The 23,612-nt window shown below is 46.0% G+C and overlaps 2 protein-coding genes across 2 annotated transcripts in view; one reads left to right on the top strand and one right to left on the bottom strand.

Annotated features, from left to right (window-relative positions):
• Positions 1 to 1,630: 1,630 nt before the first annotated feature.
• On the bottom strand, positions 1,631 to 14,225 carry kiaa0319 (KIAA0319 ortholog). Its single transcript, XM_078251743.1, has 15 exons — positions 14,163 to 14,225; positions 11,518 to 12,194; positions 10,388 to 10,484; positions 9,613 to 9,705; positions 9,314 to 9,463; positions 8,287 to 8,434; positions 8,022 to 8,170; positions 7,624 to 7,775; positions 7,053 to 7,191; positions 6,161 to 6,320; positions 5,718 to 5,854; positions 4,131 to 4,253; positions 3,317 to 3,407; positions 3,100 to 3,191; positions 1,631 to 1,788 (listed from the first exon to the last, which is right to left on the bottom strand). Exons 1-15 carry the CDS (start codon positions 14,221 to 14,223, stop codon positions 1,631 to 1,633), a joined length of 2,427 nt encoding a protein of 808 aa, XP_078107869.1. The 5' UTR covers positions 14,224 to 14,225.
• A 2,332-nt stretch (positions 14,226 to 16,557) lies between these two features.
• pik3r4 (phosphoinositide-3-kinase, regulatory subunit 4) overlaps positions 16,558 to 23,612 on the top strand; it is a 32,933-nt gene continuing 25,878 nt past the window's right edge. The window contains exons 1-6 of the mRNA XM_078251989.1: positions 16,558 to 16,899; positions 17,553 to 18,293; positions 19,971 to 20,104; positions 20,443 to 20,653; positions 22,054 to 22,446; positions 23,147 to 23,278. Of these exons, the coding sequence (XP_078108115.1) occupies positions 17,576 to 18,293; positions 19,971 to 20,104; positions 20,443 to 20,653; positions 22,054 to 22,446; positions 23,147 to 23,278 (1,588 nt within the window). The 5' untranslated portion in view covers positions 16,558 to 16,899; positions 17,553 to 17,575. The remainder of the gene's footprint in view (positions 16,900 to 17,552; positions 18,294 to 19,970; positions 20,105 to 20,442; positions 20,654 to 22,053; positions 22,447 to 23,146; positions 23,279 to 23,612) is intronic.

Raw genomic sequence — 23,612 nt, 5'->3', positions numbered from 1 at the left:
GAATATGGAGCGTCTACCCCAGTCCATGCAAACGCAAATGTTACATTTCAAGCCAATAGGAATACTTGGAATTGATGGAAGTGGTAAATATTCATGAAAAAGGACAAGTTGTGAACGGGCAACTAAAAATGACACACACTGGACCTTTAACTAAGACCATTTGTCTTCTCGTAATCAATACCACACACGCTAGGCACGTAGCCGACGGTTGTACGACACGTCACAACAAAGTGTTCATGGGAAATGTAGGATTAGTACTACAAGCGGTGTTGCCAGATAAATATTATGTTTCCAAGCCAAAGACACACAAAACTGCCAACATTTCTTGGCTGAAAACAGACCAATCTGGCAACAGTTGTGCAGCCGGCTGATTCAAGCAGACGCAGAGTTTGGGTGTCAATTTAAAGCCCTGAACATGACAGATTTGGAGTTGTTGGAAGGTGATTGTTTTCTGTTTTGACGCGCTAGCTTAGCGGGTTCCTCCTGCTTCCAGTCTTTGCGCTAAGCTAGGCTAAACGCATCGTAGACTTTCTTTAGGTAATGACATTTAAACGAATGTTCAGTTCAGGAAAGCTGTGTCGAACCCAACAGTTTTGTTACGTTTGAGATAAAGCAATAAGGGGCCAGTTATTTTATTAGCTTAGGGTTAGCTTTAGACTTTGCTAACTCTCGGATGGATAGGTCTAGAGCTGCAAAGATGAATCGATTTAGTTGTCAACTATTAATCAGCAACTACTTTGATAACCGTTGAATGGGGAAAAAAAGTCAAACTTCTCTGATGTCAGCTTGTTAAATGTGAATCTGTTCTAGTTTCTTCTCTCCTCTGTGACAGCAAACTGAATATCTTTGAGTTGTGGGACAAAACAAGACATTTGAGGACGTCATCTTGAGCTTTTTGGGAAACGCTGATCCACAATTTTCACTATTTTCTGACATTTTAGAGACCAAACTACTGATCCGTTCATCCAGGAAATCATCCACAGATTAATCGATGATGAAAATAATCGTTAAAATATATAAATAAATAAAAGTTGCTGCCCTAGATCGGTGACTAGCTTTCTTAACAAGATACAACATGTAAATCAAACAGACTTTGCAGTTGTTGGAAGGTGGATTTTTCCCGTTTTATTGGAACTAGGCTAGCAGTTTCTCCCTGCTTCCAGTCTTTGTGCTAAGCTAGACTAACCTCGTCCTAGACGTTGAAACTATCCATCTACTCATGTGGCTCCGGGGAAAGACAAGTTCTAAATATGTCTGCTTTTTCTTAAAATCTCTACCTTAAAAGTCTGCATTTCAGAAGTGAATATGCCAACGCAGGTCTTCAAGGTTGTCTTATTGTAAAGAATCGTCCAAATATCTCGCTATTTTTTTTTTTTACCCAAATGTGGATGTTTTAACCCATGTGATCCTGCGTGAGGAGTCGCAGGTCTGTCCTTTTGGGCCTCAAGTCGTTTTGAAGGACTTTGAGCCTGAAATGGGACGCTGGTTCATCTTACTGACTCTCACAGAAACAGGATTTCTGGGTAATGAAGTGCTTCAAGTGAAAAGTTTCGCTGCCACTTGAGGCTGCCAGAGTGCAAACGTCCCAGAGGAGTCCCGCCTGCGTCACTGGGAGGTCGGCTGGCCCCCGTCAGCCGAAGGCGTTGCCGTTGCGGGCGGCCTGGCCGCTGGTCCGGTTCCTGCTGCGGACGGGTCGGTCCCGGCTGAAGATGGTGTCCTGGTCGCTGTCCAGCTCCGACTCTGACATCATCAGGCTGGAGTTGTGCTCTGTGCTGCGGTGTTTGATACCTGCAGAGAGGTAAGGTGTTTGATTCTTAGAGGGACAGTTCACATCAAATTCCAAAATCCATATTTACGTCTAATCTGTTGTGCTATTAATCAGTTTAGATACTGAAAATATATTTATTAGATTAGACGTGGAGCTCAAAGTGCCAAAAAATACCTTTTGAAAAACTCAACTGCAATGTCTCTGCAGAAATCATGACAGGTTACTCAAGTTAATCCACAGACCTGGGGCACGTTAAATCTCAAGACAGTTTCCTGGTTGAGCGACATGTTTCCTCGTCTTTGAGATATGTTTTGTCTCGTTTGGTGGGTATGCCTCTCGTTTAGTGGCTGTGTCCCAGGCAGGGCTGTAGTACTGGACTTGAGTCCGGACTCGAGGCGCTTTTCTGTTGTCTCGGACTCGGCCATTGGACTCGTCAAATATTCTAGTTGGTCTCGACCGAGTCCAGCACTACATGCTTTTGTTCTAAAGTAACTTCCTCCTTCAAAATAAATCCATTGATGAAGCGCGCTTGTTCAGAAAACAGGTATTAGTTTAGTTCAAAATCCATCTAGAACGGGCATCGTGATTGGTCGCCTGGTACACACCTGGCTGCATCATATTCCTCAATCATCTGGCTATAATCGTTTTCATTTTGGGCACAGACATAATGTCAGCGAGCACTTTGTACTCTGGATTCTTCAGGACAAGTAATATCCTATAGTGTTTTATTGCACTTGCTTTTTGATTATTACAAATAATAAAGCAAAGTGATCATCTTAATAGAAGATATACTGTCTCTCACATCACATAAATTATGAACAGGTAAGTCAGTGGTCTTTGGTTCCATCACTATGGAACCAGTTCTTACGCAACCGGTAGGAATCGGACCGGATTAGAACACAAATTTCGGTTCCACTTAACGTGTCGACTGAAATATTTTCCCTCTGTCGCTCCGAAACGGACGTAAAAATATCACACTTTCTCGTTAGCTAGCTACCGTAAATGTAGGCTACTTTTAAAATGCCATATTTTCCCTCTGGGCTCACCAAAACAGACGTAAAAGCATATGAACCATTCACTGAACGTGATCGCTAGTAAACATATTACATCTTCAATGTCATTTTTCAGTTTTTCAAGAATCAATTTAGGAATTGGAATCGTTTTAAAAGTACCGGTTCGGCATCAGAATCGTAAAAATCCAAACGATCCCCAACCCTACTTGCAGCATGTTTCTGTACTTGCTCACGTTGTCTGTCTTTGCATTGCGTTGAGCTGCCAGGGCCGCCGTACAGTCAGGACCGAAGACGCTCTGAATAGTCAAAGTGACTCACTGAATTTGGGTCTGAGCTCCACCCGCTCCTGTTCGTCCATGTTGTCCAGGATGGTGTATTTGGTTTTCTTCCTCACTTTGTTCTGTCTCCTCCTGAACACAGGTGACACAAACGGGCCGTTCAGACACACGGTGACACTGCGACGCCTTCAGGACAACAACCAGTTTGAACAAGTCAAAACATCTGGAATCGGTATCGTGTGTCGACGTGCGTTCACCTCTTGCAGCAGCAGATGACGGTCCAGCTGACGGACAGGATGAAGACCACGAGCATGAAGCTGGTCAGGATGACGTACAGCACCCTCCACTCTGACAGGAGGAACAAATCACCACGGTTACATAAAACCTGATGCATCTAACTACAAAGCTAGGACCGTGTGTGTGTGTGTGTGTGTGTGTGCTTCCTGTGTACCCGATGAACTTAGGGTTTTAAATTTGGAGCTGTTTGGACAACATTGGATATTGGATATTAATAACCTGTGAATAAAACTAATTTTTGCAGACACTAGATAGCAAACTAAGATGACGAAGATGAAGATAACGCCATCTCCAAGCTGACCGGACAAAGAGAGCAGTCCTTCTCCATCTCACTCAGACTCGCAGTGGCAGCAAAAACTGTCCTGTCCTGTTAGTAGTGTCCTGTGACTGCCATGACTGTGTCCCGGGACAGTCAGACACTGTCCTCTGATTCCCATAACTTATATCACTAATCGCATTACCATTGACAACATACCTCTGCTATTTAAATCCATACTTTGATGGTATTATATAACTGTCAGGTCAATAATCCTGTTTGGAAACAAACACCTCTGCTGAAATTCATGCTATATCTTTGATGAAAAAGGCGACACGAGTACTTTTATGTACTTTTATCGACTCAGAAATCAGTGTTGTGTATCATGGTTCAGGAGTTTGGATCATTATTTCTTGGAAATGTTGGTTTATCTGTTATTACATCCTCCGTTGAACTTCTAACTGATTTATAATTCATGATATTTTAATCTGACGCCAATGATCAGCGCTTGTAATTACCACAGTTGCTCTCTCCGTCGCCTAAGTAACGACGAACCAGGTTCTCCGTCCAGAATGGGTCGCATGCACACTCCTTGGTGATTGGATCACACTGACCATGGCCCGAACAGCGAAGCAAACACACTGAAGAAAACAGGACAGAGAGAAAAATGACGGTAAGATGCCATTTAAAAATGAATCTGTTTGTTCTTGTTGCAGCCATCCTACAGGGCAAATGCACACTACCAGTTAGCGTCCACTAAAAGTTGTGTGTCTGACAACATTATGAAAGGATCCCTACAGAGATAGGCCTTTTAGTTAGAGAGTAAGATCCTTTTAGTTTAACATCAAACAGCCCCGAAATCCCCATCACCAAACTCCACCAGACTCCATGTAAATAATCAGGACTTTTAGCGTGTATAGAGCCAGCATATCTCCACCAGACTCCATGTAAATAATCAGTACTTTTAGCGTGTATAGAGCCAGCATATCTCCACCAGACTCCATGTAAATAATCAGGACTTTTAGCGTGTATAGAGCCAGCATATTTCCACCAGACTCCATGTAAATAATCAGGACTTTTAGCGTGTATAGAACCAGCATATCTCCACCAGACTCCATGTAAATAATCAGGACTTTTAGCGTGTATAGAGCCAGCATATCTCCACCAGACTCCATGTAAATAATCAGGACTTTTAGCGTGTATAGAGCCAGCATATCTCCACCAGACTCCATGTAAATAATCAGGACTTTTAAAGCGTAACTCTCGCCAAAATGCAACCTAGGGTCTTTTTGTGAATGTACCCGAGTCAAACTTTCGTTAATTAGGATTGTTTTCGGCGTCAAAAAGAAAGAGTCTATCTCCGAATGCGAACGAACGGACTTCATAGGAGGAAATGTCCTCCTTTTTCAGGACTACGAGGTCAATATTGTTTTTCACTAACGACAAAACGACGAATTATCCGTGCATTTCTATGGAACTGAGCTTTAGGAGCTTTCCATCTTTACTCTCCTCCCTGTTGCGTTGCATTCAGAGATCGACTATTTTTGACTGGCAAGATGGTGGCGAGCGGAAACATTAACAGCTACGGTGAGTTGTTGAAAACTTTTCTTTTTAGTAAACTCTGGGTACCAACCAATGTTGTCAGTGCTGTGGTTAAGGTGTAGAGCCCCTGGTGATACTTGGAGCAAAGTCTCATGTTGTGTCGAGCCTTCTTAGTGGTTTAAACATAGTGATTTTGATGCGATCATAGTAGTGCCCCTAGCACTCCCATTCAAAAGGCCATTTGACCCAAAAACGAGAATACGGTCCATCTTAAAAGTGGCGTTTCCGTGCTAATTATGCTTTTAAACGAAGGTTTGACTCGGGTACATTCACAAAAAGACCCTAGGTTGCATTTTGGCGAGAGTTACGCTTTTAGAGTGTATAGAGCCAGCGTATTGTCACATGTAAATGGGTGAATAACGTTTTGTAAGAGTTGGAGAGAGGAGTGCCGGGAAGAGTTGTGTTGACGTACAGATAGCGTAGCTTACTGTTGTCTAAAAGATTTCCAACGTCATGGCTAAATATTTGGATGATTTCTAGAAGTCTGCAGTGTTTGAACTCACGGACGGTGTCGACTCTCAGCACTCTGAACAGCAGGTAGTCGCTCTTCTCTCGGAGCAGCTGGTTCCTCAGCACGCCCACCAGCCTGGAGCCAGGGGTCGGCCCAGAGGGGCCCCGCACCGAGAACCGCAGCACCGTGCTACACACACACACACACACACACACACACACACACACACACACACACACACACACACACACACACACACACACAGACCATATCCATGACTTTATATCTTTAAAGATGTTAAAACACTGCATTTCTTGATCAAAGAGTTTATTTTCTGAAATGTTTTTCTTTTAGGTTAAGAAACTTCTTTTAAATGTTTTCTCATTAAATAATCTGACTACTTTTCTTTCTCTTATTTAAAATTAATTAGTTTATGTGTGTGATTCAACACTGTTAAAAAAAGAGAGCAATCAGCTGGTCATTGCGTCCTGGTACCTGAGGTGCGAGTGTCCCTGCAGCGCTTGGACCTGGATGTCGCCGTCGAGGACGTGCAGCAGCGCGGCGAGCTGTCGGACCACCGTGTCCCTCTGAGCCACGCTGACCTGGGACACCGACACCAGCATCTCCAGCTCCACCGCGTCGCCTCCATCCGGCTCTACGGTGGAGACACAGCAGGGACACACGTTACTACGTTAGGGTCACTACGTCAGGGTCACTACGTCAGGGTCACTACGTCAGGGTCACTACGTTAAGGTCACTACGTTAAGGTCACTACATTAGGGTCACTACGGTACGGTCACTACGTCAGGGTCACTACGTCAGGGTCACTACGTTACGGTCACTATGTCAGGGTCACTATGTCAGGGTCACTACGTTACGGTCACTACGGTATGGTCACTACGTTGGGGTCACTACGTTGGGGTCACTACGTCAGGGTCACTACTTCAGGGTCACTACGTCAAGGTCACTACGTCAGGGTCACTACGTCAGGGTCACTACGTTACGGTCACTACGTTACGGTCACTACGTTGGGGTCACTACGTTGGGGTCACTACAGTACGGTCACTACGTTATGTCACTACGTTAGGGTCACTACGGTACGGTCACTACGGTAAGGTCACTACGTCAGGGTCACTACGTTATGTCACTACGTCGTGTCACTACGTTGGGGTCACTACGTTACGGTCACTACGTTGGGGTCACTACGGTACGGTCACTACGTTAGGGTCACTACGGTACGGTCACTACAGTACGGTCACTACGTTATGTCACTACGTTATGTCACTACGTTAGGGTCACTACGGTACGGTCACTACGGTACGGTCACTACGTTACTCCAAACACCTGTGTGGGCATTCAGGGCCTTTAAGACCTCGCAAAAACCTACCTGGCCGGACCTCCACGGTGCCGGTGGCGGAACTGGACCGCCCCTTAGCGTCGGTCACCCTAAGCTGGAACAGGTAGGTGCCCTCCACCAGGTTGGCCAGGTACAGGGAGGCCTGAGTCTCTGAGCCGTACAGCACGTCCTGTACACACACACACACACACACACACACACACACACACACACACACATATACACATGCATATATACACACACACATACAGACACACACAGATGTACACACACATACACACGCAAATACCCACAGACACACAGACGCACACACACACACCACACACACGCATATACACACACGCATGTACACACACACATGCATATAAACACACACACACACACACACACACACACACACACACACACACACAGAGGCATCGCAGGAGCCTTACTAAAGCAACTACCACATCATTGTCCAAAGAATCGATATAATATCATATTGTGATAAAACTGTGTTCTACTTGTATCTAATCAGATTCACGCTAATCTAATAAATGTTCTCTTAATCTCTCTAATTCTAATGTTCTCTTATCTTAAGCATCAGAAGGTGGATACTGACCCCGGCTGCAGGACTCTGGCTGTCTCGGACCCACAGGTAGCGCACCTCGGCCTGGTCTCCGTTGGTCACGGAGCCCCGGAGCACCAGAGAGTTGTTGGGCAGAGTAAGAGTGTGGCTGCCGCTGGCGTGAGCGACGGGAGGAAGACTTAGGGCTGCAGGAGGAAGGACGACGGGAAGAAACGTAAGCGTTAACATGGACCTTGTGTGCCACGTCGGACGCCACGTAAATATAACAACACACTCGCCCATTCGGACGTCAATTGTACCAAACATCATTTGATTTGAATGTGCCGTTAGCCAATCAAAATTTAGTTGGTGCTTGATGATTTTGATGTTTTTTTCGACTTTTTACACTTTTGATGCTTTTAACGGAAGCGTTGAACCCTGAACCCTCTGACCTTCCTGCACCCTGACAGTCAGTGACGCGCTGTCTGTCGCCCCCTGCCGGTCACAGACAGTCAGTCTGAAGGTGTAGCGTCCAACCCGAAGGCCTGTTGCCTTGGCTACTGCCTGGTCTGCTCCCTCCAGCTTTAAACCCGGTGGGCCGCTGGAATAACAGCGACGGAGAAAAAAAAACCACAGGTGAAAGAGTTAAGAGTTATTAAATCTTGGTTGAAACACTGTTCAGTAAAACGTGTCTGAAGCACACTGACTGTTTCCTACCTGATGGCGTCCCAGTGGTAGCTGGCGATGCCGCGGTCGTCGCTGCTTCCGCTGCCGTCGAGTGACAAGCTGCTCACCGGGAGAAGCAACTTCCTGTCAGGACCCACGACGGCCACCGGGCCACGGTTTGACCCTCCGGCCTCTGATTCTGAACAAAGGGGGGGTATAAAAGGAGTATAAGAAAAATGGAGACATCCACAGGTGTATTTCTGCAGTATTTCTGTATTTTCAGCTGCCTGTAGACTTGAAACATGGACACTGGTAGGTGATAGCTGGAAAAGAAAAACGTGTGTATGCATGTGTAAATGTGTATGCATGTGTATATTTGTATGCATGTGTATATGTGTATGCATGTGTATATGTGTATGTATGTGTATATGTGTATGCATGTGTATGCATGTATATATTTGTATGCATGTGTAAATGTGTATGCATGTGTATATTTGTATGCATGTGTATATGTGTATGCATGTGTATATGTGTATGCATGTGTGTATGTGTATGCATGTGTGTATGTGTATGCATGTGTGTATGTGTATGCATGTGTGTATGTGTATGCATGTGTATATTTGTATGCATGTGTGTATGTGTATGCATGTGTATGTGTGTATGTGTATGCATGTGTGTATTTGTATGCATGTGTATATTTGTATGCATGTGTATATTTGTATGCATGTGTATATTTGTATGCATGTGTGTATGTGTATGCATGTGTATATGTGTATGCATGTGTATATGTGTATGCATGTGTATATGTACGTGTAAGTACAGTATGTATATATGCATGTATCTGTATTCATACATATATATAAATGGGTGAAGACTTAAATTGTTTGTACAAAAATAGAAACTACTCCTTTTTGAACATGAGAATCCTTATTTGAATCATTTACAATCATTTTGAATGATACATTTGAATGGACATGTTGTTATTTATCTTTTATCTAGTTATTTTTAACATGTTCAAAATAAACCAAATATGCTTCTGCAAGTCTCAGAGGTTTCCCTGCTTTGTGTGTAACTTTACCAGACTCTGTGGCGGGCGTAGCAGAGGGCGTGGTCACGGGTGGAGGGTTGGTGCTGGGAGCTGCGGGGATGATGTGGTCGGAGGTCACAGTTGTGTCCGGGGGGTGGGGGGTGCTGGCTGTGGCTGCTGACTGGAGCACCTTCAGCATGTCTGTGGAGCATCAGAAATTACACACATATGTAATGTCCTTAGTACCAGACCCAAACGGAAGCTGCAGATTTTTGTTACAGTTTGTCAGTGGTGTGTGTGTGTGTGTGTGTGTGTGTGTGTGTGTGTGTGCGTGTGTGTGTGCGTGGTACCAGTTGTGGGTTCAGGGGAAACTGAAGCATTAGGCTTATTCGCAGGCAACGTCCGCTCTACAGGGTTTCCAGCGGACACCACCAGAGGTCGGTCTGCAGGTGAAGGAAGGAAAGAAAGCACCCGTTTTATTTCAGCTGGAGACTTCGGAGAAAAAGAAGATAACTTCTTCCAGATCCGATTTAGTTTGTTTCTAATAACTTCCGGGTAGAAACCTCCTGCGTCCCGTACAGACAATGTATCGCCGCTGAGCAAACGGGGACGAGGAACAACTGGATCTACTCTCATCTCCTTCATCTCAATTGCATGTTTGATGCTTTCATATGTCAACACTTTGAGTCGTGTTAGCTTGGAGAGCTAATGTACCTGTTGGGCCGCGGACTAAAGGACATGACGCCACCCACACTAGCAGTCAGTCCGACCGGGGGTGACGTGTTGCTGTTCCTAACGCTAGATTTGGTTCGTCAAAGACGCTAGCAAAGCCTCACAGGACAGATAATAATCACAGCAGAGACCACAGATTGGTCAGACCTCTGTGGTAAACTACACGATTCAGAAAATGGTAATGGCCTATTCCGGTTCCAACCTGTAGGGGGACCGAAGAGGAAAAGTTCCTTAGTGTTGCTTTAAGAGCATTCACCTCTGTGTCTTTTCTTTGATTCATCCACTGGGGGGGTGCCAAAGTCAGTCATTTTCAAATAATACTTTATGATTAATATCATAAATACGCAGTTTTGAATGTGGTTGTTAAACTTGACATCATACTTGAAGGTCTACCTGGCTGTGTGGGCGTGCTGGTGGGCCAATGGGGCATGGCAACGGTGGGAAGGGAAGTCCTTATATGGTCTTGTTGGGTGGAGACAGCTGTTGGTTTCTGTAGCAGTGAGAGTGTCAATGAGGTTGCATCAGCGCCACCTTGTGGCTCGGTCTGTAAAAAAAATAATAATAAATAAAAATAAACATGATGAGTCATTAACAGAGTGCGACATCTTTGCTGATATTTCTCTCTCGTCTTGGCAAGCATTTCCAGGCTAGCTGGTGCCCTCTGCTTCCAGTCTTTGTGCTAAGCTAAGCTAACTATGTGTATGACTCCCTCTCTGTACTGAACACACAGACGTGACATCCATTAAACAGCTCGATTTATTTTGAAGGTAAACAGAAAAAAAGAATATAAACAAAAAAATGTTGAACGTGGTGTGTTGAGAGCGTGCCTATGTTCCCACATTTCTGAGATTCTTTTCAAAATTAGGCCCTATGTTCCCACAGTTCCCACATTTCTAAGATTTAAAAAAAAAAAAAACCCTTAACCCTAACCCTTGGAACATAGGGCCTAATTTTCAGTGGCCTTGACCAACTGCTACTTTGCTCGTTTTCAAGCCATGATGTCTCTCTCTTTCTCATGGGCGGGCCAAATTTTCTGGGCGGGCAAAGCAGAGAAAGGGGAGGTAACCTTTCCCCTTATGACGTCATAAAGGGAGGATTCCAGATCGGCCCATCTGAGCTTTCATTTTCTCAAAGGCAGAGCAGGATACCCAGGGCTCGGTTTACACCTATCACCATTTCTAGCCACTGGGGGACCATAGGCAGGCTGGGGGAACTCATATTAATGATAAAAAACCTCATAAAATGACATTTTATATGCCATGGGGACCTTTAAGGGGGCTGAGGGAAGAAGGTGTGGGATGAAAGGTCACATATATTAATACTGTAGTAGTGGTAGTTTCAAAGGAAATTTTACTCTTTGCTCTTTTGACTCCTGGTTTGCTCTTTAGTCTCTTAACATAAGTCTTTGCTATATGCTACTGTGCCTCACCATTGATGTTTAGAATCCGCACCATTATGTGCACTTGTTGGAGTGCTGTAATATCCTCATTAGCCTCATTAACCTGAATAACGTAATCACTCACTGTGTGCTCTGCAGCAACAGGATCAGTTGGTCTCCCGGTTTTACCCTCGTCTCCCTGACTGATGTTCCCCCCAGAGGAGGCTCTATTCTGGGCCACGCTGCTCTCTGTCATCCCCCTCTCTGGACTATCCTCGGCCTCTGATTGGTTGTACCCGTCTCCTCCCTTTAAGGACGGCTGAACGGTCGTCATCTCAGCCTCCGAGCCGGGGCCGTCCCTCTCCTTCTGGCTTCCCTCTGGATACTCCACATCCAGCATGCCGGGGTCGGAGAAGTCCTGCCGGGGCCCGTTGAACTGGGCGAGGTCCTTCAGGGCCTCCAGGTCCCCGGGGGCCTCGTAGGGCTGCAAGAGGGGCCTCCAGCGGCTGGCGTACGGCTCTCCTCTCACCAGAGACTGCAGCACCAGCGTCTGCGGCGACGCTCTCCGCAGGAAGGCGAGGAAGGAGTCGGCGCCGGGTCTTTCTCGGGGCTGGCAGCTCTCCCTCTGCTGGCAGCTCAGGATGTAGCAGCGGCCCTCGAACAGCCAGGCCAGGTCGTAACCAGGCAGGTCGCAGCACGCTGCCACGCACTGCGGCAGAGACGACACGCCTGGGACCCGCAGGATACCGCTGCTCTCCACCGCCGGAGACACCACCGCCTCGGAGAAGGTCGCCCCATGCCAGCACTGAGACGCAACGACAGCTGCAACACAACACAATAATAAGAAGAGAACTTCCACTCTCAGGAAACTTCCGGCTTCTGAACTGGTTGCAGTTCCACTCTGGTTCCATATAGGAGGCGCTCACAGGCCAGTGCAGAATGAATGGAGGTCTATGGAGCTATACCCCTCAAAATCCACTTTTCTCAGGATATCATTTTTTGTCTAGTAATTTGAATGTTGCATTTGAAAGGGGAGGCTAAGAAAATACACACTGCTGGGTGTTAGATTATTTTAAAGAGGCTTTTTTGTTCTAAAAAGCCTTTTAAAATGTCAATGACGTCATACACATATACGGCCAGAGATACTGCTTTACGGCAAGCTCTGAGTCACTTCTCTGCCCGTAGACGGGCTCTGACATTCTGGTTCCGCTTCAGATGCCGTCAAGCGGGATCTCCGATCGTAATCAGTCCTTCACTGACCAATCAGCATTCATTAGCAGAATGCTAGCGTGTTATGAGCAACAACGACTCAACCTGTGAGAAATCAAAAGGACATAAGTACTCGTTCATTCAACTTTTGACCTATAATCCATGTTGGACTTGCAAAAACTACAATCAGATCTGAGATTTCTCAACAACAATCAGGCGAAAGAGACAAATGTAGCCGTCTAGCTCCATAGAGTCCCATTCCTTTAGCGTCTAGCTCCATAGACTCCCATTCATTTTGCACTCACCCGTGATCACCCCCAGTGGAACTCTGGTGGAACTGCAACCAAATTCGGTACAATGGGGCTGAATAGGGAGTGGACAGGCTCTCCGTAGACCGGCTCTGATAGAGCTCAACAGTTGTTTAACGGCTCCGGTTCCGGAAGTTTTTCCCCATTGAACTGTTCCATTGAGGTTTCAAAACAATGCTGATAAATATGGAGTTTTAAGTCTGGAACTGAGCCAACCAGCTATGAGATGAATCGTGACCATAAAACATTTGAGTGGGCGCAAAAAAAAAAACATTTTGAAAATGGCAAAAAAAGCAAAGGTCCAAGACCGTGTACAGAAACTATCAGAGACTTCAATGGTAGAAGCTCGCTGTAGCCGTTCGCGGTATTGCGGGTACAGTAAACGTTTCTACGGTAACAGCGACAAGTACCAATCAGAGACGTCGCTGTTGCGCTTAGGATTGTGGGTACTGTAGTATTTCTCCAGGGACATGGCGAATAAAACATGTTTTTCGTAAAACAAGGTATATTTCATATGGACTTCTAGCTTCTACAGGAGCAGAAAGGAGCTTTCTTTTCACGGGAGCGTGCCTATGTTCCCACAGCCCAATGTTCCCACAGCCCAATGTTCCCACAGCCCAATGTTCCCACAGCCCTATGTTCCCACAGCCCAATGGTCCCACAGCCCTATGTTCCCACAGCCCTATGTTCCCACAGCCCAATGTTCCCACAGCCCTATGTTCCCACAGCCCTATGTTCCCACAGCCCAATGGTCCCACAGCCCTATGTTCCCACAGCCCTATGGTCCCACAGCCCAATGTTCCCACAGCCCAATGTTCCCACAGCCCAATGTTCCCACAGCCCAATGGTCCCACAGCCCAATGTTCCCACAGCCCAATGGTCCCACAGCCCTATGTTCCCACAGCCCAATGTTCCCACAGCCCAATGGTCCCACAGCCCAATGGTCCCACAGCCCAATGGTCCCACAGCCCTATGTTCCCACAGCCCAATGGTCCCACAGCCCAATGGTCCCACAGCCCTATGTTCCCAGAGCCCCATAGGGCTGTGGAAACATTGGGCTGTGGGAACATAGGGCTTACCCCCTTTTCACAACCTCGTAGTTCGGGGTCAGTCTGCCTCGGCTGGTTAAGACAATTATGGCTGATAATCAGAATCCTAATGGAGAAAATCAATGGGATTTTTACTCCTGGAAACCACACTGTTGAGCTCTGTTACTAATACTTAAATCAACACAGAACAACCTCCAACTCAAATGACAACGTGGCGTCTGTACCTTCCACACTGTGAAGCAGCAGCAGAAACGTTTTCTCCCACATGGTCGGCCTTAAAAACATCACAGGACCCTTACTGGGAGACAGCAGAGAGCCAGATCACAAGATCAGAACATCATAATGGTAAAATAACATAAACATGTAGCCTGTTTCATGCAAACCAGTTCAATACCACACCGTGTTACATAAATTAGGCTGATTTAACTCAATACCAGAGGTGGAGATTACAAATTACAATTACTAATGTTACTGTAATTGAGTAGGGTTTTTTTTTTTTGTGTACTTGTACTTTTTAAAGTAGTTTTAAAACTCTGTACTTCTACTTCACTTGGACTAAAAAACCTCTTACTTTTACTTGAGTAGATTTTGATACTGGTAATTTTACTTGTACTTAAGTAAACGTCTGTCAACATCTGTCAACGTAAAAGTACTTTTACTTAAGTAGAATATTTTTGTGCTCTTTTCACCTATTACACACAGTTCAAAAATACATATATGTATATATATATATGTATATATATATATATACACGTATGTATATATATATATGTACATATATATATATATATATACACATATACGTATATGTATATATGTATATATATATATGTATATATATATGTATATGTATATATATATATATATATATATATACACATATGTATATATATATATATATATATATATATATATTTCTTATATGCTACAGAGAGAGAGAAATGGCTATAATACGGGTTAGTTAGTTTCAGCACCATGGACAGCGCAGGGTTAGTTTCAGCACCACGGACAGCGCCACCGGGAGCCCCGCCCGGCAGAGGACAACAAGCTGCTCATTGACTCAAAATAAACGCACCTTCATCCCTCTGACACCGCAAAATCCGACAATAACCACATATAAGACAGTTTTACTTGCTTTATTTACACGAAAGCACCACATAACCGTCGTGTATGTCTACCCAAACGATGCACTGGTTGCTCTCCTTAAAATACCTCGCCTCCAAAACTCCCTTGAAAATTTTATAAATTTAAGGTTTCCTTGCTTACAGACAGAGACATACATTTAATAACATTTGAATGAAAACGGTTTCTGTATTTGTATATACCAATGTCAAATTTCGCAATAAATACATTACACTAAATAGCACGTCTTACCCCTAAAACGTTCAACTTTTTAAGTAGGTCTTTTGTTAATACCAGCTGCCGTACCGCTTGATAAACATTAGCAGTGTAAGCTGGTTTTAAATATAGATTTGGTTGAAATAACGTCCATCCAGCATGGTGAGCCATGTAGCAATATCCGGCAGCCAAAGAGTGGCCATTAAGGATAGCAACCTTATTTTAAATAATAATGTGTTTCCCACATCTCGACTTGCAAGAGAACGTAAAATGAGGTGATTTGTGAACGGAGTCTGGTGTACATGACGTATGCTAACAACGTACAGGAGGATGAGAATCTAACGTCTGTCAAAAAACACTGAAATATTTGTTTCCATTATGAAAGGAAAAAGGCGACAAGGCGTCTGGAACCACAGCAAATTAAATCATTCCTCGTGTCGTTGGTGTCCCGTTTGATAGTTAAAACACGTTGAATAAAAAATAAAAAAAACACGTTAACACACCTGGTTGCGGTCCCAGTTCTTCAGTGGCTCTTTACTGGTTCCCCACAGACACAGTGGACCCAGTCAGTCTTACAGGTTACATAATGGAGTCTCACGCACATGGAAGCTAGCCTTCAGGGGCTCATTTCTGCCAGAAAATGTCTATTTTTAACCAGGATTTAACCCAAAGCATCTTTTCCTAAACCTAACCCACCCAACGAGGTAGATGCTAAATCAGACCCGCTACACGTGTCGTCGTCAACACAGACTTTCTGCGCAGGCGTAGAGACACTTGGCTCTTGGTTGCCGATGTTGTTAATTATTTCTACCGTTATTTATAAAAACTAAAACATTTACTATAAATGTATCAGTATTTTAAATAGAGAATATTATCGTATTTGAATATCAAATAATGGATTTCAATATATTTTTAAGAAAAATATATATATATATATATATATATATATATATATATATATATATATATATATATATTGCATTTGATTTATTATGCAACATTTTACTGCAACATTTATACTTAATAAGGTTAAGTAAGATTTTAAATGCAGGCCTTTTACTTGTAGAGGAGTATTTCTGAGTGTGGTATTAATACTTTTACTGCAGAAAAGGATCTGAATACTTTTTTCTCTACTGTGTAAATGGTATTATTGTTTTATTTATTTTTTTAACTACTGAGTGGGTCATCTTCTCCATCATCTCGATAGACGATCTTTGCAGTAACGTAAATAGACCAGCAGGGGCGCTATCATCGAATTTACAGTTTCCGGTCTGACCCGGATTCATAACAACAGATGAAAACGGCTAACAAGCTAACTGTGATTCAGGCTGCTAGCTACTTTTTACGTTTATTTTTAACGGTTACGGTCCGTTTACCACAGCGGGGCGTTTTAACGGCGGCAGAAGTTCGGTAACGATAGCTTGACAGCTGTCGTAGCCAAAGCACCGGGAAACGAAATGAAGACGGTTACTCTGCGTTCAGGCTGAAGTTTGTTACCGTTAGCAGCCGTTAGCAGCGTCGCTTTGAACGTCAACTTCTCGCGAGCGGCTAGCCTTTTGAAACACACGTACACACAATCATCATCAATAACAACGTCAACAGCGGTCCTGTCAACAGCAGCTGGTAACAACAACAACACGTACTCTTTTCATTGTTTTAACCGGGACGTTAATGGGTTTGTGGCAAAGTGTTTTTAACCGAAATAGTTTATTTCAGGGCGGTAATAACGGTTAGCTAGCATGCTAAACTGGTGTAGCTGAATCATGTGAGTCTTGTTTACTCCCATGGATTATTATTGGTGGAGAAACTGCAGCTGCAGGGTAATAGGGAAACTATTTAAACTTATAGATATCACCATTACACTTTCTAAGTTGATAACTTACATTAACCTACCTACCTTGGAGTACTGCAAGGGGTACGTGATCTTTTTGCAAAATGCTCATTTAAAAATATGTCATGCATAATTCCTAAAACAAGTATACTATAATAATGACTGAATTAAGTGATGGATCTGAACATATGAAATAGTAGTATTTCAATGTTTTTTCAGTTACAAGGGTGTTGTTTAATAAATCTATCACTGCCGACACTGGTGTAAAAATGTTTGAGTTTGAACTCGTCCAGTGGGGAAAGTACATTTCTCTTCCACTTGCCCCGCAAAAAAAATCCACTTGTCCCGTTCATGAGGACAAGCCTTAATGTCGAGCCCTGAGGGTCGTGCAGCCCTACTCTGAGCACCGTAAACTCATCTTTTCTGTCACTTTTGCCCCCCGCAGACGTTTGTGTCGAGGTCGCCGCGATGGGGAACCAGCTGGCGGGCATCGCCCCCTCCCAGATCCTGTCCGTGGACAGCTACTTCTCAGACATCCACGACCACGAGTACGACAAGAGCCTGGGCAGCACGCGCTTCTTCAAGGTGGCTCGGGCCAAACACCGCGAGGGCCTGGTGGTGGTCAAAGTCTTCGCCATCCAGGACCCGTCGCTGCCGCTGACCAGCTACAAACAGGAGCTGGAGGAGCTGAAGATCCGCCTGCACTCGTGCCAGAACTGCCTGCCGTTCCAGAAAGCCTCGCTGACGGAGAAGGCGGCCATCCTGTTCCGCCAGTACGTCCGCGACAACCTGTACGACCGCATCAGCACGCGGCCCTTCCTCAACAACGTGGAGAAGCGCTGGCTGGCCTTCCAGATCCTCAACGCCGTGGACCAGGCGCACCGGGCCGGCGTCCGCCACGGCGACATCAAGACGGAGAACGTGATGGTGACCAGCTGGAACTGGGTGCTGCTCACCGACTTCGCCAGCTTCAAGCCCACGTACCTGCCGGAGGACAACCCCGCCGACTTCAACTACTTCTTCGACACGTCGCGGCGGCGGACGTGCTACATCGCTCCCGAGAGGTTCGTGGACGGCAGCATGTTCACCACCGAGAGCGACCAGAACACGCCGCTGGTGGACCTGACCAACAACAACCAGCGGGGCAGAGGGGAGCTCAAACAGGCCATGGACATCTTCTCCGCAGGTAGGGAGACATTTAAATTAGAGCTGGGAGATATGGAAAAAAAATCAAATGTCACAACATTGGTGACCTAATAACTCGATGTCGATATTTGGCTATCGTGCTTTCACAAAATATTATTTACACAATGACAGTTTTGATAAATAATCACCAATAATGTGGATATAAAGACTAAGGGCCCTATCTTAACAATCTAAGCGGCAAGCGCACGGCGTGAAGCGCCTGGCGCAGGTGTGTTTAGGGCGTGTCCAAATCCACTTTTGCTAGTTTGACGGCGGAAAAAAAGGGTCCGTGCGCCGGGCGCATGGTTCTAAAGGGTTGTACTTAGTGTCTTCATTAATCAGAGGTGTGTTTTGGGCGTAACATGCAATCAACCAATCAGAGATCATCTCCCATTCCCTTTAAAAGCCAGGCGCGTTTGGACCTTGGAGCATTGCTGTTATGATGGAGGATTTGCACCGTAATATTTGTATTTGTAATCTTCTGCATGTGTGTGTGCTGCTGTGCGTCCCTGTGTGTGTAACAAGCATAGTGTGCACGCGCTGTGCACGAGCCTAGGAGCATTTTACTAATGCTCTGTTAAAATAACAATGAAATGCTGCGTTATTGACTTTAGACCAGGTTTTTGTTGGTCAATGGTGCCATCACTTCCCACTGCCTCAAGATAGCAATACGCCCAGAATGCACCTGAACACACCTCCCTGTAAGACCAGCACGCCCAGAATGCACCTGAACACACCTCCCTGTAAGACCAGCACGCCCAGAATGCACCTGAACACACCTCCCTGTAAGACCAGCACGCCCAGAATGCACCTGAACACACCTCCCTGTAAGACCAGCACGCCCAGAATGCACCTGAACACACCTCCCTGTAAGACCAGCACGCCCAGAATGCACCTGAACACTCCTCCTGTAAGACCAGCACGCCCAGAATGCACCTGAACACACCTCCCTGTAAGACCAGCACGCCCAGAATGCACCTGAACACACCTCCCTGTAAGACCAGCACGCCCAGAATGCACCTGAACACCCCTCCCTGTAAGACCAGCACGCCCAGAATGCACCTGAACACACCTCCCTGTAAGACCAGCACGCCCAGAATGCACCTGAACACACCTCCCTGTAAGACCAGCACGCCCAGAATGCACCTGAACACACCTCCCTGTAAGACCAGCACGCCCAGAATGCACCTGAACACACCTCCCTGTAAGACCAGCACGCCCAGAATGCACCTGAACACACCTCCCTGTAAGACCAGCACACCCAAAATGCACCTGAACACACCTCCCTGTAAGACCAGCACGCCCAGAATGCACCTGAACACACCTCCCTGTAAGACCAGCACGCCCAGAATGCACCTGAACACACCTCCCTGTAAGACCAGCACGCCCAGAATGCACCTGAACACCCCTCCCTGTAAGACCAGCACGCCCATGGGCCACAGATGGGCGCAGGTGCATTTGCTTTTTAAACGACGCGGGCGCTGGACGGGAAATTGACAACTGCGTCGGTCTTAAACTAGCAAAGACACTTGCTTCCGCTGCGCCGGGTGCTAGGTACGGCCCAAATAATAAAACAGCTAGTAATGCATTGAATGGTTTTGTATTTGAAGGGCTATTCCGGAAAACCAACCGCTCCGACTGCAATGTGTGTATTTGAAATGTGTCTTTGTGTTTTCAGGCTGTGTGATAGCGGAGCTCTTCACCGAGGGCGTCCCTCTCTTCGATCTGTCCCAGCTGCTGGCGTATCGTAAAGGCCACTTCCAGACGGAGCACGTCCTCATGAAGATCGAAGACCGGAGCGTCCGAGAGCTGGTAATGATCGCTGGCGGCTGGTTGGTTGTTACAAATCAAGTCAAGTTTTATTTATACAGCAGACAATTCTTTTATCTGACAGAGATTCACAATCTGTTCTGTCTAAAGGGATGCTGGTTTGATCTCTGATACTAATGGCGCTTACCCACTGCTAGTACCAGCTCGGCTCGGGCTCGGCCGCGGTGCCCCGTCCTCCTTTTTCCATTGCAGATTCAGTACCGCCTCGTGCTTTAAACCCAAAACGAAGCGATGTAACTGTAGCCTGACAGTAGTTTACGGGTTCTCTCAGTTCTACAGTGTTGCAGGTTCCTCTGACAGAAATCGGTTTCCCCTCTCAGGTAGCTCAGATGGTGCAGCGGGAGCCGGAGAAGCGTCTGACAGCAGAGGAGTATCTCAAGCAGCAGCGAGGGAAAGCCTTCCCCGACATCTTCTACACCTTCCTGCAGCCGTACATGGCTCAGTTCGCCAAAGAGACCTTCCAGTCGGCAGACGAGCGCATGCTCGTCATCCGCAAAGACCTGGACAACATCCTGCACAACCTGCGAGGAGGTGAGAGGGTACCTGAGACCTAAAGGCCTCTTTACAGTCGCCGTTCCCGACCTGTCGCGCAACAATGTGACGTCAAAATGACGTAGATCTCGCTGCCGCGCCAGGATTTAAAGTGCGCGGCCAGAGGTCGTGCACCACTCTAGGAAAGAGGAAACGGGAAGCATGGACGAGTTTGAGGGCAACGGGACGCCAGGACTCTCAGAGTGACTGCAAGTCTCTCTTGTTAACTTAAGGGTTAAGATGAGCTCGTTTTATGGTGAATGAAAGGCTTGATCTGACGAAGTAGCTCATCCAATCGTGCAGACATTCTGAAGTATTCAAAGGGCTTCTCTCCGTCTATCATCCTCATTCGTTTCACGAGGATATTGAACTCACCATATTTATGTCCGGCGTTTATTCCAAGGACGGAACATTCCACCTTCTTTTTCTTCGTTTCTTTGCAAGCAGGCTCCAAAGCAGCTGTTCTTCCTCCTCCATTGACTCCAATATCATCTTAGCCACTGTTGACATTGACGTCAATGCTGCTGCTGCCAGTTCTGCCGTTGTTTACCTTTTTCTCCTTCTTCTAGTCCGTAGAAATAGCAAAGTCGGTAGCCTTTCCTCATTAGCGCCACCTCTGGTCAGGAGAAGACTGCAACTAGTGTCGCCACCACCACGCGGGAGTATAAACAGTTACGGCGCTCCCATGACGTCACACTGTCACGCGCCAGGTTCAGGAACGGCGAGTATCCCGCTCGCTTTAGACGTTTGGATGACTACACAATGAGAAGTCAATTTCTCAGGGTTTCGGCGGGGTCTTAAAGTCTTAAACTGAACTTGTGGAAGCCTGGGGGTGACCTTGCCTGTTTCCCCCTCCAGGCTCGTCCTGGTCTCAGGAAAGGGTTATATATCTGGAAAGCTGTATCTATGTTTTAACCCTCGTCTTGTGTTGCCTTCGCGTCGACCATGCAACGTTTTGTTTTTCTGGGTCAAAATCTAAAATTCACAATTATTTTTAACATTTTGGTCGACTTTTCAACACTTTTGTCACTTTTTCAGGTGTTTTCGTCACTTTTTCAGGTGTTTTCTTCACCTTTTCAGATGTTTTTGTCACTTTTTCCGATGTTTTCGTCTTTTTTTTTTCCTGGATCCCCACGTTTTTGTCACCTTTTCAACATTCTTTTATGAATTTATTTGAAAGTAGTGAACTGATCATTTAATTTACTCGTGACGAGCGTTGTATGGAACTATCCACGTTATTTTTTTTTTTGACAGTTTGGTTGAAAGAAACCCAAACTTTCTGATTATAGGAACTTTTTGAAAACGGGTCAGATTAGACCGGAGGACAACAGGAGGGTTAAAAAGTCTTAAACTGAACTCGTGGAAACCTGCGGGTGACCTTGCCTGTTTCCCCCCTCCAGGCTCTTCTTCGTCTTGGTCTCAGGAAAGCAGCGATGGCGCGCTGAGCTCCCGGGAGGAGCAGGGCCTCATGGTGCTGGTGTCCGTCATCACTTCCTGCCTGCAGACGCTGCACTCGTGCGACTCCAAGCTGGCGGCGCTGGAGCTCACGCTGCACCTGGCGCCGCGGCTCGCCGTCGACATCCTGCTGGACCGCATCACGCCCTACCTCCTGCACTTCTGCAACGACCACGTGCCCCGCGTGCGCGCCCAGGCCGTCCGCACCCTCGCCAAGGTGCTGGCGCTGGTGAAGGAGGTGCCGAGGAACGACGTCAACATCTACCCCGAGTACATCCTTCCGGGCATCGCCCACCTCGCCCAGGACGACGCCACCATCGTCCGGCTGGCGTACGCAGGTCAGGAGATCTTAGGGTTAGGGGTGAAATGTTTTCTTTAAATATATCTTGGTCACAATTCACAACATCAAATTAACACACACACACACACACACACACACACACACACACACACACACTCTCTCTCTCTCTCTCTCTCTCTCTCTCTCTCTCTCTCTCTCTCTCTCTCTCTCACACACACAGTGACTTGCGCGCACACACACACACACAGTTGCGCACACACACACACACAATGTCTCTCACACACACACACACACAGTCTCACACACACACACACACGCACACACACACACACACACACACACATACAATGTCTATCACTCACACACACACACACACACACAATGTCTCTCTCACACACACACACACACACACACACACACACAATGTCTCTCTCTCACACACACACACACACACACACACACACACACACACACACACACAGAGGTCAGGAGATCTGGGATGAAATGTTTTCTTGGTCACAATTCACAACATCAAATTTAGGGATCCGCAAAAATGTTTGTGTATGTTAAGAAAAATAATATCAGCTGATTTACTGTTATCATATCAACTACAGACGTTTGTCTTTAATATCAAGTTACGGTCAAACTATAACTTAGAACGGAGCGAGCCAGCGTATGGGAGACACTGATTTAGAAAAGTCCTTTTCTCTTTATTCTGGTTTCTTCCTGATGTTTAGAGAACATTGCCCATCTGGCAGAGAGCGCGCTGCGTTTCCTGGAGTTGGTTCAGGAAAACAACGTGAACACCGAGCACGACCTGAGCGGCGAGGACACGGAGGAAATACTCCCCAACGAAAACTACGACTCAGGTACAAAGAACACACACACACACACACACACACACACACACACGAGCTGATACATTCCTGCCGCTCAAAACACACGTGTTGTGTATCTGTGTGGCCAACACGCAGAGCGGGAAGAAGTATTCAGATCCTTTTACTGAAATAAAAGTACTAACATCACACTATAAAAATACTCTATTACAAGTAAAAGTCCTGCAGGGAAAATGTAAACGTAGGCTCACTGTATTCCGGACACTTCCTACAGCTCACAGTATTCTGGACACCTGGCTTTCCCCCCCGCAAAGTCTCATCCTCTTTTGACTCCGACCAACCTCCAGTTTCCAGAGCCAAGATAGAT

This window comes from Sander vitreus, chromosome 6 (genome assembly GCF_031162955.1).
Source record: "Sander vitreus isolate 19-12246 chromosome 6, sanVit1, whole genome shotgun sequence".
In the NCBI taxonomy this organism is placed as follows: Eukaryota; Metazoa; Chordata; class Actinopteri; order Perciformes; family Percidae; genus Sander; species Sander vitreus.
The sequence above is the reverse complement of the archived record's forward strand: the minus strand, read 5'-3'. Positions and strand labels throughout refer to the sequence as shown.

Bases quoted from the DNA above. Each gene is read 5' to 3' on its own strand.
- kiaa0319 (XM_078251743.1), bottom strand. From the start codon at position 14,223: ATGTTTTTAAGGCCGACCATGTGGGAGAAAACGTTTCTGCTGCTGCTT. The intron at 12,195-14,162 runs GTACAGACGCCA...GTTGTGTTGCAG, and splicing joins GCTGCTTCACAGTGTGGAAG to CTGTCGTTGCGTCTCAGTGC. The intron at 7,192-7,623 runs GTCAGTATCCAC...GTGTGTGTACAG, and splicing joins GCCAGAGTCCTGCAGCCGGG to GACGTGCTGTACGGCTCAGA.